At 43.7% G+C, this 17617-nt stretch overlaps 1 protein-coding gene across 7 annotated transcripts in view; it reads right to left on the bottom strand.

Moving 5' to 3' along the window:
- The window catches only part of ARHGAP6 (Rho GTPase activating protein 6), a 474697-nt gene that overhangs the window by 45551 nt on the left and 411529 nt on the right, over positions 1-17617 (bottom strand). For all 7 annotated transcript variants that reach the window (XM_027609075.2, XM_027609078.2, XM_027609081.2 and 4 more), the window contains exons 3-5: positions 12355-12426; positions 5031-5287; positions 2726-2921 (exon numbers count right to left, since the gene is read on the bottom strand). In XM_027609075.2, the coding sequence (XP_027464876.1) occupies positions 2726-2921; positions 5031-5287; positions 12355-12426 (525 nt within the window). The remainder of the gene's footprint in view (positions 1-2725; positions 2922-5030; positions 5288-12354; positions 12427-17617) is intronic.

Raw genomic sequence — 17617 nt, 5'->3', positions numbered from 1 at the left:
TATCATAAGGGCATTTCCTACACAGGCGGGACTATTCATTCACCTGAATCCCTCCAGACTCTTCAGAAGTGCCCATTTCAATGACATTATCTCCTCAATTAGAGTACCTTCTCACTCGGCAAAGATGACTATAATTGAAAAACTAACGAGTTAGTAATCAAGTGCTATAGTTCCTATGTATCTCAGTTGGTTAGAACCTGTTTTAAGTTTTTAAAATATGTGTTTGCTTGTTTTCTAGGTAGAGCAACGGACAGCCTTCAGAAGGCCAATGCCATTCTCACATAAGAGAGAGAGATGGTGATTTTTCTCAAAGAGAAGATACAGTCCACGCATTTAGTAACCTTGACTTAAGACAGTCACTGATAGAACCAGGCGTCCACCCAAAAAGGCACTGACCTGGCAAAGGAACGTGACTTTGCTCTGGCCTGTCCCAGAAATCGACGCGATCACCTTTCTCTCCTTTTCATCAGAAACTAGAATGGAAACATGACCCCAGAGCACCTGGATCTCAGGCTTAGGGAATTCAAGGAAAGAGGGCAGGCAGAATAAGCAGGACGCCCCACCTTACAATCAGCCCAAATCCCAGAAATGCAATAGGGCTTGAGTCTCCACTATATTGTCTGGTTTTGTTGGTGGTGGTGGTGGTGGTGGTGGTGGCGGTGGTGGTGGTGTTTTTTTAAATTTGTGCTTCTGGGAAATTGAGGATGCTTAAGGAATTTTGAGCTAATAGTACAGAAAGCATCTGGGTGAAATGTAAGTGGGGAAGGGTGCTATATACAGAGTCAAGATAACTGTTCAAGACCAATTGTGGAGGGAATGAAAAGATCTCTGACAAATGTTTATAAGGCTAAAGTGACTCAAACTCTTTCCTACCCATTTGCCAAACAGGCAAATAAAGTCTTAATGAAAGAATTGTTTTTGAGGCTTGCTCTTTTTTCATTGGTTTCAAGTGACCAAGATTAATATCCGTTTGCATTTGAATATGTCTTGTATTTCTCTGGAGCTAAACACCATGGAAACTGGGAGCAGAATCAGGTCCTTGAAAAGATAATCTTCTTTCTTTTAGGCCCTACACTGCATGTTAACCACTCCAAAAAAGAAAGAACTGTCCAGTTTTTTAGTAAGCTTCAAGGAAATACTATTTTACAAATTATAATTCATGAAAATTCATCTTCAAAAAGAAAATAGACATACCAAGTTTTTTCTTTCACATAAGCAGATACTCAGCCTGGCACTGGATTTTTGCAGGATTGGAGTAGAATTTTCTCACTTAGGACTCTTTAAACTGCTTACAGTTCACTCTCTACATTCTTTATAGGGAAAAACTATAATTATAAAAGTATGAGTCTCTTTTTCTACCTCACAGTGAAATTTAGGCTGAATTTACATATTTGCAGTACTGAACACTTTTGTTGCTAAGCTATTTTAAAAAATAATTCCGTGCAAGTAATATTTATTGAACACCTACATTGTATTAATCATGATACTAAGTGTTTGGGAATTCGAAATGACTAAGGCATTTTCCTTGACGCCCAGTGTGCTCTCCCAGGAGAAGAGACAGATAGATACACACATCCACACAGGTACATATAAAAATTTTGTATGGAGGGGTGCCTGGGTGCCTCATGCGGTTGAACATCCGACTCTTGGTTTTGGCTCAGGTTGTGATCTCAGGGTCGTGAGATCGAGCCCCGTGTCAGGCTCCAGGCTCAGTGGGGCGTCTGCTTGGGTTTCTCTCCCTCTCCCTCTCCCCCTCCCCCCAGTTGTGTGCTCTCTCTCTCAAGTAAATCTTAAAAAAAAAATTTTGTATAGACAAATAAACCTTCAATACATATTAACTTCGTTAAGTCATCCATATGTTATCTAGTGATTAAGATACTTAGATATCTCCGTAATTATTTTTTACAAAGTCCCATTTATACTGAAAAAATTAGATGAGAATATTAGCAGTAGTTATGTCTCCGTGATAGCCTCAGAATTTTCTTTGCTTTTCTCTTTCTTTCTTTATTACAATGAGTGTATTATTTTATAGTAAAAAAGCAATTAACTTTTCTCGTGTCCATAAGATGCATGCTAACAGTACAGGAAACACATTCAGGTTATGGAAATGGCAGTTTGATGAGCCAAAAGTCTACATTTCAGGAAAATTTTTAAAGAAGTATATTTTTAAGTCAGCATATTAATTGGAATAGAGTTGCTAAAGGGTCATTATGAAGAAGTTTGAAGTGGACACCTTTCCATAAAAATGCAAACAGCAATATAGAAAAGCTGTTGTCAAAAGCCATGTATTTTCTAGTCACTTAAGGAATGGTTTGCAAATCTTTTTCTTTTTTTTTTTTTTTTTAGAAGCTGGACTCTTATTTTTTAAAGGAAGCCTTGCTAGTAATGTTGATGCATAAAAAAGATAAAAGTGGCTGGGCTCTGTTTGAAGGGAGGCTTGGGGACAGACCCAGCCCAACAGATCTCGGCCTCCAGGCTCACATCTGAGGACCCTTGGGTGCTGGGCAGCCTGAACACCATCGAGTTGATTTTTGTCCCCCACAATCTTGTTTAGCCCAGTACTCTCTAAAGCACACACTCAGATCTATAAACTTTCTTCGCAAAGGAAATTTAAGCCCAGAGTCTGAGCAAACAAACAAAGCATTGAACTTGGGTACTTAAATCCATGAAGCTTGAATAAATGAGAGTCTCTCATACTTGATCACTGCCAGACAAGTCTGCTTACCATGTTTTTCTAGATGCTGACAGCAGCTGTCCACCAGCCTGGGGACCTGTCTGTAAATGGGATTCAGACTGAGTTTCTTATCTCTGGCTTTTTCTTTTTTACTCTGAGCCTCAGCAGGCAAGGAGAGTTGTAATGCTTCTAGCAGTCGAGACTGATTGTCATCAAGATCTGTGATAGAATCCACTGACATCGCGCCCTGCAAATCATACACAGACGTGAACAAAGAGCGTGGATGGAGAAAACAAGAGCAAGTTCCCTCACACGCTAGCCAATAATGCTTTTGCCCAGGACTGTGTGTCACCCTTGAAATAACGCCGCTTCATTCAATCACGCTGTTCGTACATTAAAAGGAAAACGGCCAACACCCCTTGAAAAAGTGAGGAAACTACCACAACAAGCTAAGGGAATGGCAGTTACAATTTCCACAAACAACATTCGCCAATGGAAGACGAGAGAGGGAGGACATCGAGTTGTAATATTTTGCCCCAACCACTTCATTTGTTGAAACAAGAAAAAAAATCACATACATGATCGACGAATGAGGTAAAGTCAGAGAAGCCTCGCAAATAAAAACCAAGCATCTCAACTATGACTCTAGGAAGCAGATTTTTAACATTGGATTCCATGGAATAGTCTTAGTTGGGTTTCCCCCAGAACTGGCACAAAGAACTTTATCAGGAACGTGGTCCCGGGAAACAGCTGTAGGGGGTGGGGGAACGAGAAAGGGGAGGGAGGGCAGCAGATGAAGAGCATCACCCAGCCTATGACAAGTCCGTGGGCAGCTGGTGCCCAAGCACCCTGGGGACCTCTGGGGAGACAGTGTGGGTCAAGCACCTCAGAGCTAACTGTGCTGGGGAGCAAGTGTGCTGGACTATTTACACCGCAAGCCTCAAGAGTCATTGATTAAGGGCAACTTCTGGTAGGGGCCGGGAGGTGACATTCAATGTTTCGGCACTTGCAGCCTATCACCTGCATGGGTGGGTGCCTCTGGCCATCAGAGAAAGCCCTTGGCGGGGGTGAGGTGCTGGCAGGTGGAAGGAGGGCTCTGGCATGCTGGGACTGGGAAAGGCCGAGTGGAGGGGAGCAGGGCACCGGCCGTGTCTACACGGCCAAGGCTCCCCCCGGCCCCACGATGAAGCGGAGAGGAAGGGGCTCGCTGCTGGTATCCTGGCAAGGGCCTGGCCGGAAGAGAGGGCATCTGGGAGGCCTGCTGCCCGGGCCCCGGATTCCCAGAGATCTCATATGAGGAGTTTGGGTGTTATGGCCTTAGGACACGCAGTCTGAGAGATGATGATAAGACTGCAAGAACAGTTCCACCACGTACATTTAAATATCCTGGAAAGTCATCATTTCTCCACTTTTAAACATAGCCAAAGCCTTGAAAAATAGCGGTGGCTCAGGTGCCCCTTTATCTTGGAGAGGTCTCGAATGTGGATTTTAAGTGGGAAGTGTTTGGGTTTTTTTTGGGGGGGGGTTTCACTAGGGCAGTAGTGAGTGGCTGGAGGTGGCAAAGATTTGGGGGTCTCCAGGCAAGAGGAAAAGGAGAGAAGATCTCCCAGTGACCTAGTAAATTTTTAGAGATGCTTGTCAACTGACTCAGCCGATCACCAACCAGCTTGCCTGAGAACTCAGCTTTCCTGGATTGAAACAGGGATTCTGAAACAAGAAATAACACAGTGCCTAGAACATAGCGCTCACTTACGACATGGTACTGTGTTGTTTGAGCATTGATTTGAAAGAGGACATATGTGCCCTTCCTCTCTCTCTCTCTCTCTATATATATATATGATATATGATATGATATATCAGATATATGATATATGATATACAATATATATGTAGGTTTCTTGTGAAAAAAAGTTCCATTGATAAAAAATAAAAAAAAAAACTCATCGCTTACGAGGACCGGCAGCCAGGTGGCTGGGGGGCCAGGCGTGGTTCTTGGACTAGAGATGAAGAGAGGAACAAAACCACCTGGCCCCGCCCTCCAGCCTCACAGTCTCGAGGGCAAGTCTGGTGGTACGACAGAAGATGAAGCTAGAGCACGGTCAACAGTGATGCTGTAGAATGTTCAGGACATCACGGGGCACACACATGGGGAACCAAGGGAGGCACCCAGCAGCTCTGAGAGCGGCCGGGAAAAGGCTTTGAGGCTGTGTCACGTGCCCCATGGTCCCCGAATGGGGTCATTGACAGGTCCCTGGACTCCATTTCTAGTTTTCACAAGAGCAGAGGTTCAGAGAATAACCCTGTAATGCTTCGGTTGTTTTAGCGGTGGTGTCAGAGAAAGTACTGGCCAACTCACCCTCCTCCTGGCCCGAGGAGCTGGTTCTGGGGTGTTCGGGGACGTTGACTCATTTGGTGTTTCCGAGGTGGAGCTGAGAGATGAGTTACTGCTTGAGAGTTCTTTGTTTTGTCTTTTACTTCCAAACGGGAGGAGGGAAGCCACAAAATCAGATGCATCCTTCTGCTCGTCCCTCTGCGAGTCCTGCTTGAGTTTATAGGCCCGGTCATTTGCAATGACTTGGGATAAGGGCATTCCAAATGCCTGGGGGATGAATTCTGGAATCAAAAAACAAACACTCACTTTCAGACATGACTGGGCCAGTGAAGGCTCTCACTCACGCGTCAGACCCAAGGGCAGACGTAGTCCAATGACCGTTTCCTGAAGAATTGATTCTTCAATCAAAATACAGGGATGATTTCTGTATGTATCAGAGTGGCCAAGGTTTCTATTTCTATCAAGTAGGCCAGTATGTATAAAGAACGTGGGTTTTTAGAAATCTAGGCCTCTCGTTTTTTCCCCACATATCTCAAGTATGTTTTAAAGGAAATCACGTTATGGAGAAATGTGACATTTTTGATAGACTGTACACAATGCTTCATCCTCACGAGGACACGATTTTATAAACTGTTAGTCTTTGGGTATGTGTCTCAAGAGCCCCCAGAACTTAGAAGGCGTGAGAAGGCTACGTGCATCCGTTTATTCCACAGGGACTCACTGAACAGCTACCACGATGGGAGTACAAAGCTTACAAGAGGCGTAGTGCTCGCTCTTGAAGGGTCCAGAGTAAGGGGCGGGTGGGGGAGTGGGAGTCAGATATGGAAATAATTACACAGGTGGCTGTCAGGCGCCACAATGGAGAGATGCATGGAGCAAAGACCTAAGTTCAGTTAAGTGGATCCACTTTGGGGTTCCCAGTAAAACAGCCACTAGGTGAGTGAGGACCCGAGAGGCAGGGGAGCAGCTCGGGGGCAGTCCGCTTTTTCCCTCCATGTTCCTTGTCCCCCACAGGCTGCCTCCAGTTGCTGGGCTAGGGATGTTGCTCTCATGATCTATACTCAAGCCATTCTGCCGGCCCACGTAGAAGTAGACTCTCACCACTAAATAACCAGTGAGGGCCCAAGATACAATGTGTTAAATCCTCTAGTAAGGACAATTTGGGGGGAAGGAGCACAATGCAGAAATCTACCTCCTTATTTGGAGATGGACACACAGTTGCTTTCTGAATCGCTGATCCATATGTATACACCTACATTGTAAGCACACGGATCCTTAGGGCCAGGCATCTTTTGGGCACTATTTTAGATTTATGCTGAAAAGCATTCATAATTAGATTAAATGCATTATTTCTTTTAGACCCAAAATTACATCTCCTAGCAGCAGAATATGGGAGTCTAGCCTCTCCCTTGTTTTTATAACCCCTATGAATAAAACCAAAATGATCAAGGGAAAACAATTCTGAGGGTTGTTTGTTCTTTGAAAGAAAAGGCTAACTTTAAATCAGGTGGAAAGAGGCTTTAAAAGCCTTTCTTCCTTGATCCATGGCAACATTTTAACATCACTGGGCTGATGGCCAAGTCTACATTAAAAGCAGAAATGGCACTTAAGAAGCCTGCACCTTTGGTTCCATCAAAACATGCAGTCTGTTTTGAAGTGAAAAATCAAAACATCAGCATTTTGGGATTTTCAGAGGATGCTTACCATTCTCGATCGACAAACTAGGTGGCATACGATAGTAATACAAACAAAACTTTCGGCATGTTTTTGAGTGATCCATGTAGACAGCGTAGCAAGACCCAGTACTCACTACTGATAAAGGGCCATCTCCACTACTAGCGCAATTAGAATACCAGACCACGAGCCGTGCACCCTGGGGTGTATGGTGCAAATCAGCACTGTCTTGTCTATGGGAATAATCAAAGAGTCTTGCTTCAGAAAACCCGCGGCGAGCCTAGAAACTTACAGATGCCAAGGCTGGCACAAAAACCATGGCGGTGGGGGGGGGGGGCGGATAACAACGGCAGAAAGGACAGCAATAAATGTATCGAGTGGCACGTGTCTGCTCACTTAGGCACGCTCTCTGCAGGGATTTTGTAGGAGATGGGGACTACTGACTCCTCTCTCAGCCAGTTTTGCCACGTAAGGAAAACCAGTCGGACTCATTTAGAGTTTCTAATATCCCTAGAAAAAAAGAAGAAAACTGGTTTCCTTTGGTATCTGTCATTTGCAGTGTCCCAAAGTCTGCCACTTTCCTTGCAAACTGGAATAAGGGAACACAAATTAAACAGATGGGATACATGAAGTCATTCTTCCCGATTTTTCTTTCTCTTTGGTTCTCACTCAAGAGATGACCTGCTAACAGATTTTTATTTTTCCCTAATAGTCTTTCTTTCCTGGTGGAGTTTATTTATTCTTTCAGTGATAGAGTTTTGATGTGGTCTCCTGTTTCTTGTTGCTTTCTCTTGAGAACCTTTACAGGCTTCAGAAAGGAGGCCTCTCTACGCCCTAAACTTGTGTTGCCGTGTCTAGACTCTGGAAAATTCTAGGCAGGATTCCTTGAATATGACTGCTTCTCAAAATGTGGCTATTGTGAAACTGAGAACTCATCACAAGTCTATTTAGCAACACCCTCCTCATGTGTAAATAAAATGTTGGGCACACATGCTTCTCTGTGGATTCAAAGCTCTTCTCTTGGGGAAAAAACCCTGGAGACTCTGTGTTGATAGTGGCTAATACAGTTGATAATAGGGTTTTTAAAACCAGATGGACATTTCCCAAGACTCAGTGTTCTGGGGCCAGGCACGGTGTGTATCATGTTCTAATCTACAGTACGTGTTCACCGAGGAGACTGCTTCCCCTGCTGCGCTCATGAGTAGCAACTGTGTGCTCTCCCAGCCCATGAACTGTGGGGCCGGGAGGTGGCATGCCATCCTCTGGCTCCTTACAGCCACTTCCAGATCTGCACCTTCCCACTGTGGGGCAGAAACCCGCTATCACAAGGTTCCTCTTGTCTCCTGCCCATTGCTCTCTTCTCTTGGCACTGACGGACCCGTGGTCAGACTCCCAAGCTACCGTCACACTCGGCGGCTTGGATGTCTACCTAAAGGCCCACCTAATTCTCCATCCTCCCATCTCCTTGACCATCTCCTCTCCCCTTACCTTCTTCCTGCATGCCACCTTTTCCACTCACCCCCTTGGTCCCATTCTGGCCCTTGTCCTCCCCAAAAGGGATTCCACCTCGAGAATCAGGCTTCCTCCCTCCACTCCTGTCTTATTCCCCCTCCCAAGTTCATGTTCCACACTGCAGTGTGGTGATCTGTTGAAACACACCATTAAGATGCGCCCTCCTTAATGCACCTTGATGGTGTCTCAATGTTCTCAGCATGTAGACCAAACACCATGCGGGGCGCACACAGCCCCGTGTGAGGTGGCCCCTTCCTATTCTCTCCTGGGGTCATGCTCCCCCAGCTTCTCTCGTTTCCAGTAACAGCCCTCAAAGACAGCATTCGATACATTCTCCTTGAGAATTTCTACATAGTGATAGCTGATACTTGATTTTTTTACTGCTATTTATTATGATGCAAAATGAAGTTGTATCCGCTATTCCTATCGAGTGCGACGTCATACCTGGCGTGTAGTAACATACTCAGACACTGAGGAACAATAAGACATGGCATGATACTATTTCAGCCTAAAGAACAGTGCCAGACCCGAATTATCCCCAGATTTCATGTCAATAAATATACGGCATAGTCTGAAATACCCTGTGAAGCGGGGACCTATCTCCCAGACGTATGCCACAGTAAAACCTATGCCCCCTGCGCTCTGACTAGGAACCACATGAACTGGAACAAAGTAGCTATTTTAAAATCTTTTCCCCACAAGTGATTTCTTTTTGACCCACGAAAGAAATTTGCTGAAGTTCTGAAAGTTTAAAAACTGTTTATTTGGTTGCCAAGTCATTTAACTAAGAGAAATTAAGGACTCGGAACTCTTCTGGTTGAAAATATGTTTTCCCACCCAGCATCCATCTTGAATTCGTTTCCATATGGAATTCAAGAGTTGTATGGGCACTGGCTGAAGTGGCAAGAGGGACACAGGAGTGTCACATGATCTGCCGTGTTTGATGTCAAGGCAATTAAATAAAATACAGGACATGATTCACTCTGAATGAATCAATTAATCCAGCAGCCTATCAAACACTTAATGAATCACTCTTTATTGGGAGAGCAATTGGATTCTAAAAAGCTGCTCCTATTTATTTTTAGATGACCCAACCCAAGAGGTCACTGAGAGCTTCCTGTTTTCCTTCTTTTACTTTTGGACTCCAGTGATTATCATTTTCCACATGTGCAGCTGTTAGGAACCCCAATGTTAATATTCAAGTGGAAGAAAATAATGTGAACCATTACGACTCTGCAAGACCTGCACGCTGGCCCCTCCTGCCCTGCTTGCCAGGGCAGCCACGTAATGGATGTGTGCACATAGACAGGACTTCCTGTTCAGAAGATATGCCAGGTAATTAAGCTTCACTTAAGCCCAGGACATTGTCTTTTTAAAGATCAGAGCTACTTTAAGAGGAATAAGAAAAATCCTCTTTTGCCATGAAGCCTGGTATTTTTCTCTAATTTGGTTGGAGGGGCCATGTGTCTTTTCTTTGGACCACCAGAACCTGCCTTCCTTTTTCCCGGCCAGTAACCTGTACAGCCTTATAGAACACTGCCAAGTTCTCCCTGAGCTTATTTAAGATGTAAATACGCTATGGTCCGAAAAATGTACCATAGCCCAGGACACATTGGTCAATGACATCCCCCGGCCCTTCCTTTTCTGCTCATTCACATCCTTGCTTCCTGCTGTTCTGTAACCTGAGCAAGCACACATGCATCTCTCTCTGCTGAGGGAACTCAATCATCTCCCGCAAAAATGCTCATTCTGTTTAGTCTAGCCTGAACAGGCAATTCTGAAGAATCGCTGCAAGTCTCCATTATAAGGATTCAGTCCTCGGATCAGTATCATCATCCTAGAGTAAACCAACTTTAAAGATACACATTACTAATGCCAGTCTGAATGTCCCCTTTAATACTCTCGATAAACACTAAGAATTTCTCTAATCTAGTGAGGTAAAGGTGATGGATGGCAGGAATAGAATGAGTAAGACTCTAGTTTAAAAAAGCTACCCTGGTGGGCGCCTGGGTGGCTCAGTCGGTTAGGCGACTGCCTTCGGCTCGGGTCGTGATCCCAGAGTCCCGGGATCGAGCCCCGCATCGGGCTCCCTGCTTGGCGGGAAGCCTGCTTCTTCCTCTCCCACTCCCCCCTCTCATGTACTCTCTCTATCTCATTCTCTCTCTCAAATAAATAAATAAAATATTTAAAAAAAAGCTACCCTGGTTACTAATATTCACTTAAAAAGAAGGGTAAGAACATACGGACCGATTAAATAGAATACAATTTATCAGACAGTGATAGGTAGCTGGACAAAAGTTATACCCCCGAAACAAATAATACATTATTTGTTAATAAAAATTTTTTTTTAAAAATTAAAAAAAAAAAAAGACTTAATGCCCCTTGCCTTGATTATTCCAGCAGCGGATTCGGCTGTGATAGGATGTGCCCTGCTGGTGAGGACACTGGCTAATATGGACCGAGTTCTCATCTCAGAAGCTGCACATCAGTACTTTAGAAAATTACTCATGTCCAGTACCCCCTATAGACCAATGGCATCACACTTTCGAGGTTGGGGGGTCTGGGCACTGGGAATTTTAAAGGCTCCACAACTTACTCGACTGTGCAGTGAGAGGCAGGGATCATTCACATTTTCAACTCCCTTTCTCCAGTCTGAGGTAAACATTTGAAATGTCTGGAGATATTCTGGTTGGGGGCGGTGCTACTGGGCCAGAGATGCCACTGAACATCTCACACGATGAACAGGACAGCCTCCATAACAAAGAATTATCCAGTCTGAGGGCATCTGGGTGGCTCAGTCGGTTAAGTGGCCGACTCTTGATTTCGGCTCAGGTCATGATCTCGGGGTCCTGGGATGGAGCCCCACATGGGGCTCTGTGCTCAGTGGGGAGTCTGCTTGAGGATTTTCTCTCCCTCTCCCTCTGCCCCCTTCCCACTCATTCTCTCTCTCTGTGTGTCTCTCAAATGAATACATAAATCTTTTTTTTTTTTTTTTTTAAAGAATTATCCAGGGGCGCCTGGGTGGCTCAGTCATTAAACGTCTGCCTTCGGCTCCGGTCATGATCCCGGGGTCCTGGGATCGAGCCCCGCATCGGGCTCCCTGCTCGGCGGGAAGCCTGCTTCTCCCTCTCCCACTCCCCCTGCTTGTGTTCCCTCTCTCGCTGTGTCTGTCAAATAAATAAATAAAATATTTTAAAAAAATAGAATTCTTTATCTCCTTTTAGTCCCCAAATACCATGACACTTTAGGCACAGTTCACAACACGGGTGTAGAGTCTGGGATCAATGGTGTGGACTAGGTCTGGTCCAGTACTGACCACAGTGCATTTATTTTTATACCTTCCGTTTTATTGCCTTCCATTATTTTTCAAGCAGGAATTCAATCATTATAGAAAAGAACTCCAAGGTGAGACATATGGCTCTCCTCACTCAACATTCACTCATTATGTCACATAAAGTGGAAATACATTCATACAACCACACCACTCAGCAGTCATCTCATACGGGACCATACACACAAGCCACAGAGAGGTGCCCATTATGCAGGCTCAATGAGTATTAGTTAAAAATGACCACAAATACCTCTGAAAGAGTGGCTAATGTGTCAGTTCCCTAAATAGACATAGACGGGGACACAAAACAGTACGGAGAGAGTCAACAATTCCCAAAACATACAGGGCAAAAAATAAGCATGCTGTGATCTGACATAAAAATGCTGGGAATGGCCCATCTCCAGTAGCCCATGAGGATGAGACTGTTTCTTTCCAGTAGCCATGGCAGGCGAATCCAAACTTTTTCTCATTCAACTAGCCCTGCCTAATGATCTGGACTTGCCAGACAGCTGGTTAGCGTTAGAGATGCTGTCCATGGCTACTCAACCCAGGTTCTTCTTATGTGTTGCTGATTGGCCAGCATCATAATTGGAACCATAAACTTGGCCAAAGTCACACTTTGCTCAAAACAGTTGAATTCATCAATTCAATACAGGGCCATTCAAACACAAAAGAGTAGACCAAAACAGGCTTTAATGACATTCCATCGTAGAAATCCAGTTTGCATAATAGAGATGAACCGCATAAATCTATGCAATTCAAAAACCCCACCAAATTCAACCATTATGCTCCATGGAAGATGCATCCGCTCTAGTTCATTCTGTCCCTTACCTCTGTCTTTGTTTTTCTCCTTTCCTAGTGAATCCAGTTTCTTTCGCAAAGATTTCTTTCTCTTCTGTCCATCTGTAAATATTAAAAGAACGAAAAGTTGTAAACACAAGCATACATGTGATATCTTATACCGTCAATAGCTACATTTGAGCAAAAGCATGACTTCTCACTTACTTCACTCATAATTTGGCATTTTAGGTAGAATCAAGGCTCTGAAAACACACGGAAATCCCTGACCCGGACAGTACATGCAACGAGAACCTCGATGTATGCTCTTAAATTTTGTTTCAATCATGAAAAGTACAGGAAACTTACCTCCTTCAGAATTAATTTAGTGTTGACACTATAGATATGTTTGCTGTTGCTATTACATGAGTCTCTTCCTATTTTTCATGTTTATGCAAACCAATGTCATATTGAATCAAATCTCCACGAGAGGAGAGTCAACAGTACATATGGTTTTGACATTTATAAGCTGGTAGAGTGTAACTGGATAAGGAAATGAATTCGGGGGTCTAGAAAAGTCAGATCTAATTATTGCTGCACCATTTACTAACTGTGTGACTTGGGATAAGTCTCAGTGTCCTCATCTATAAAATGGGAATCTCATGGGGTTGTTGGGAGATTTAATGAGACGGTGCACACCAAGTGCCTCATGGGGCCCCTGACACATGTGCATAAATTCAGATCTACTTTCTCTCAGGAGGTCTCACAGTATCGCACAGTGTGGCTGTACCATAATTTCATTAACCATTCCTCCACCAATGGGCATTTGGGTCATTTCTAAGTTTTCACTATCATAAATAAGGCATACACCCTTTTGGCATCTTGTGCTTGCAACAAATGTACTTAGCACGTCTGGCTACCCCTCCAAATAATAAAGATACCACTCATATCAGTAGGTAGCTGCAATCAAATTCCTGGGATGTCATCAGAAAATGTTGCCAGTCATCATGGCAAGAATGCATTTCACGATTATGCAACCGTCAACTTAACGTGTGGGAGGCGCGAATCAGGAATCCACACGGTGATCAAGTAGGGCAAATGCAGCCCGTGCCGCAAGGAAAGTTAGGTTTAAAAGGGGGATTAAGAATTGTTTTTTTTTTTTTTAAAGGATACACTCAAAAGTGTAGTCCAGAAAGAGACTCAGCCCAATAAAATTTAAAAGCCAGACTCTGATATCAGGAAAAGACAGCATGCACATTCTTAACCAGAAATGAGCATTCTCCTGGGATCCGCCCGGGGCTGCAGATGTTCCCAACTCCTTCTCTCTGGATTTTTGGAGGCAAAAGACATCACAGTATAGTCAACAGACACATTCAATCCCCCCCTCTTTCAAAAAGCAAAGAAATATTGCAAGAATGATTCTCCTCCCACAAAATGGACATAGTGCATAAGAGTCTGCACCCTTGCAGTCGTGAGATATGTGTAGGGGGACATTAAGTAAATCACTTGTAATGCGGCGAAGAGCCAGCCATGTCTGTCATTAGGGGTATGTTCTTATCTCCAGTGTCTAGAAGATGAGTAATTATATGGCGTACCATAACTTACTATAAAATGTACGACAATAAACACACTAACAACACAAGACTCAAATCCGTTCTCCAAATAGACAGGCCTTTTACTTTTTAACACTTTGTTCGTCACTTCACACCACCAAATGTATTTGACTGTAACAAGGGTATATTTCTTTAACAGCATTCTATCATTCCTTCATTTTAACCGTTGACCCAGAAGAATAACTAAACTATATAGTAAAGCTTAAGAGACTTAAGTTTTAAGTTTTCATAACCAGTGGGCAGATCCTAAAATTCAAGCAAGTTGTCAAAGAACCAGAACACAGATAGGATAGGGGACATTTTATTTAAAGACAGAAGGATTTTTTTAAACTTCTTTTTAAGTGGAAGATGTAGCAATATATAGAGATGTGTATAACTACAAATGTACAGTTAAAGGAATAATAGGAGGCCAACTCCCACATCACCAACAGCCAAGTTCAGAGGCAGACTACTGGTCATGCCCAAGCCCCCTGTGTGTCTTCCTCCCTCTCCCCCCAGGTAATCACTGGTCTGAGTTTTGCAATAATCGACCATCCGCTTTTCTTTGTAGTTTTACTGTCTACATTTGTTTTAAAGAATACAGTTTGTTTTTCCCATAGATGGAATCACACTATAGGTATTCTCGCCTGCCTCATTTATGCCACTCATCAACACTTTGGAAATTCATCTTGTTGAGGCAGGTAGCTGTAGGTCACTCGTTCTGATGACTATACATTGCTTTCTGGTACGAATATACCATGGTTCATTGGAAATTTGAGTTGTTTCTAGCTTGAGACTATCAGGACCAATGTTTTTGAAAAATGTTGCTCATGTCTTGCTATGTACGTGTCCAAGACCCTCTCTCAGATCATGGTTCTTGGAATGTGGCTCTGGGACCACTGGCATTGGTACTGCCTGGGAACTCGTTAGAGCTGCAAATTCTACGGTCCCTCCCCAAAACTACTGATTCAGGAACTCTGGGGTGGGGCCCAGCAATGTGTGCTTTCACCAATCCTCCAGGGGACTCTGGTTCCCACTGAAATCGAAGAACCACTGTTCTAGGGTAGATATGTACAAGCTGCATTGTCAGGCCAGCATGTATGCAATCTTAGGCTCTACTAGGTAACACTGAACATTTTCCAAGTAGTTTCACTCATTTGTATTCCCACCAATGAGAGTTTACATAGTCCCACAAGGATAATATGTACTTCAAACTCCAAGATTCCAAACAGTATCTTTGTGATCTTTGTGTTAAAAAATACTTAGCTATTTACAACAAATACAAACATTGTCTTTTTCACTTCATGAGACAGTCCTCACACTCAACCCAGGCCAGCATGGACACCTAACCCCGGTCCACTGCACACCTGGCAAGTTCTGGAGTTTGCACCTCCATCCTAGCCTCAGAGGAAGGTTCTAGCTTGTTTCCAATCTTCAGAAAATTCTTGCTGAAAGAAGTTTGAAGGAATGCCTTTTGGCACCACCTCCCTTACTTTTCCCAACCACAGCTGCCTCACTATTGACTTGGACCCGAAACACAACTCTCAGAGAACACAAACCGAAGGAATTCATAGGCAGTGAGGGGAGCTCAGTTAAAAAGCGAGGGGCAAATGCTATAAAAGAGGCACTTGGTGGTGGAATGGGAAGTGGCCCTTTAGAGACTGCATCCAACCTCTAGACTTGGGTCTAGCGACACTGGGGGCTGGATAACTCTTTGCTGTGAGGAACTGTCCTGTGCACAGTATGGTATCTAGCAGCATCCCCGGGCTCAATTTCCTAGATGCCAGAGAGCCCACCCAGTCCCTGTTGTGACAACCAATAATGTCTCTGGACATCACCAAATGTCCCACGGGGACAAAATCACTCTGGCTGAGAAGCCCCGGTCTGTGCATAACTCCACCTAGAGGACAGCTATGGGCTCAAACCATGTGACGCCCAACTCCAGAAGTCACATTTTCCCACTTCTCACAATGCTCGATCCATACCCAATCTCAGTTTCTATTTTAGGCAGAACAATACAAAAATGTTTACAAATTGTTGAGCTTTTACGTATCCAGTTGAATAACAATTTCTTTCAATTTAGGAAGCAATGTGAGTCTGTCTTTGGCTACCTTTCTACCAGATTTCTGTCTACAGGTAGGGGAACAGAGCGGGTTCTTTGAATAAACAGCCTTCTACTTCTCTACATGAAGCATTCTGTCCTCGTTTAGATCAGGTGTGGAACAGCATTTGATGGTGAACAGTTGTATGAATGTATGTATGAACGTGTCTTTAGCATGCAGGGAAGACTCAGGGGACACTAGTTCTTTTTTTTTCTTTTTCTTTTTTTAAGAGGACTAAACATGGTGGATGGAGAGACTTCCTGGCCAGCCCTCCACTGGCCAAGGAAATTATAGGAAGACTGTTTTCTCAGCAAATGGAGCTGTTCAGCAACGGAATGAGCTGCCTCACATAAATAAATAAATAAATAAATAAATAAATTAATTAATTAATTTAAAAAAAAAAAGCACCACTCACTGTGGCTTCCATCTCAGCTGCTTTCTGTCTTGCATCCCTCACTCTGGGGGAAGCCATGCCATGAGCAGCTCTATGCCAAGGGCTATGTGGTGAGGAACTGGAGTTGCCAGCCAGCAGCCATGTGAGTGGGCCAGCACACTGATCCTCCCGCCCCAGTCAAGCCTTCAGATGACTGCAGCCCCGGCTGAGCTTGATGGCAAACCTCACAGACTGGAACCCAAACCAGAACAACCAGGCTGTGATAGTCGCAGAAACTGTGTAAGATCAGAAATGTTTGTTATTTTTAAAAAAGAGAGAAGAGAAAAGAAAAGAAAGAAAAGAAAAGAAAAAAGAAAAGAAAAGAAAAGGAAAAAAAAAAGATGCCCAACCAAATGCATGGGGTATCCTAGATGGGATGTTGGGTCAGAAAAAGGATATTTAGTGGGGAAACTGGTAAGATCTGAACAAAGTCTGTAGTTTGGCTGATAGCAATATATCGATGTCCCTTCCTTCGTGGTGATAAGTGTACCAAGGTTACATAAGATGCTATTATTAGAGGAGACTGCCTGAGGGGCGTAAGGGAACTGTGTAATTTAAATCTAAAATTATTCTAAAATAAAGTTGTTGTTGTTGTTGTTGTTGTCGTCGTTTTAAAAAGCCCTTTCGCCCAGGTACTGGATGTATTCAAGCAAAGGCTGAAACCTCGTTTGTCAAGCACGTGAGAAGGTGGAGGCTCTCACGATTCACTCAAGTACTTTGAAACACACAGACTTGGGAGCCCAACTTTATGGCAAGAAGGTGACTCACAAGTCAGAGTTTCTGACCTGGCTGAAACTATGAAAATAATCTTCCTAGTCACATCTCCCTGATCTGAAAGAAAACATGTGCCTGGGCCAATATAAAGCATCCGTTATGTCTGCCATTCTGGTGTAGCATGTTTTCTGGAAAGGGAGTGGACAGATGAGAGGCTCGACCAGATTTGTTTTTATGGCCCTGGTGATGTTTTCATAGGTGGCTGATTAAACTGTCTCATGATACCTCCTATTTCTTAGGTTCCCTAAAATCCCTTTTCTGTGTAAGTTATCCAGACTCGGTGCTTGTTGTTTGCCTCCGAGAACACTGATAAGTATAGAAATCTGTTTACTTTTCAAGTTCCCACGTGTGTCCTGATAAACCAAAAGACACTTTTTAAATTATATGTACGAATGTGGATAAGGCGAGCTATTCAA

This window comes from Zalophus californianus, chromosome X (assembly GCF_009762305.2).
Source record: "Zalophus californianus isolate mZalCal1 chromosome X, mZalCal1.pri.v2, whole genome shotgun sequence".
NCBI lineage: Eukaryota > Metazoa > Chordata > Mammalia > Carnivora > Otariidae > Zalophus > Zalophus californianus.
The sequence above is the reverse complement of the archived record's forward strand: the minus strand, read 5'-3'. Positions and strand labels throughout refer to the sequence as shown.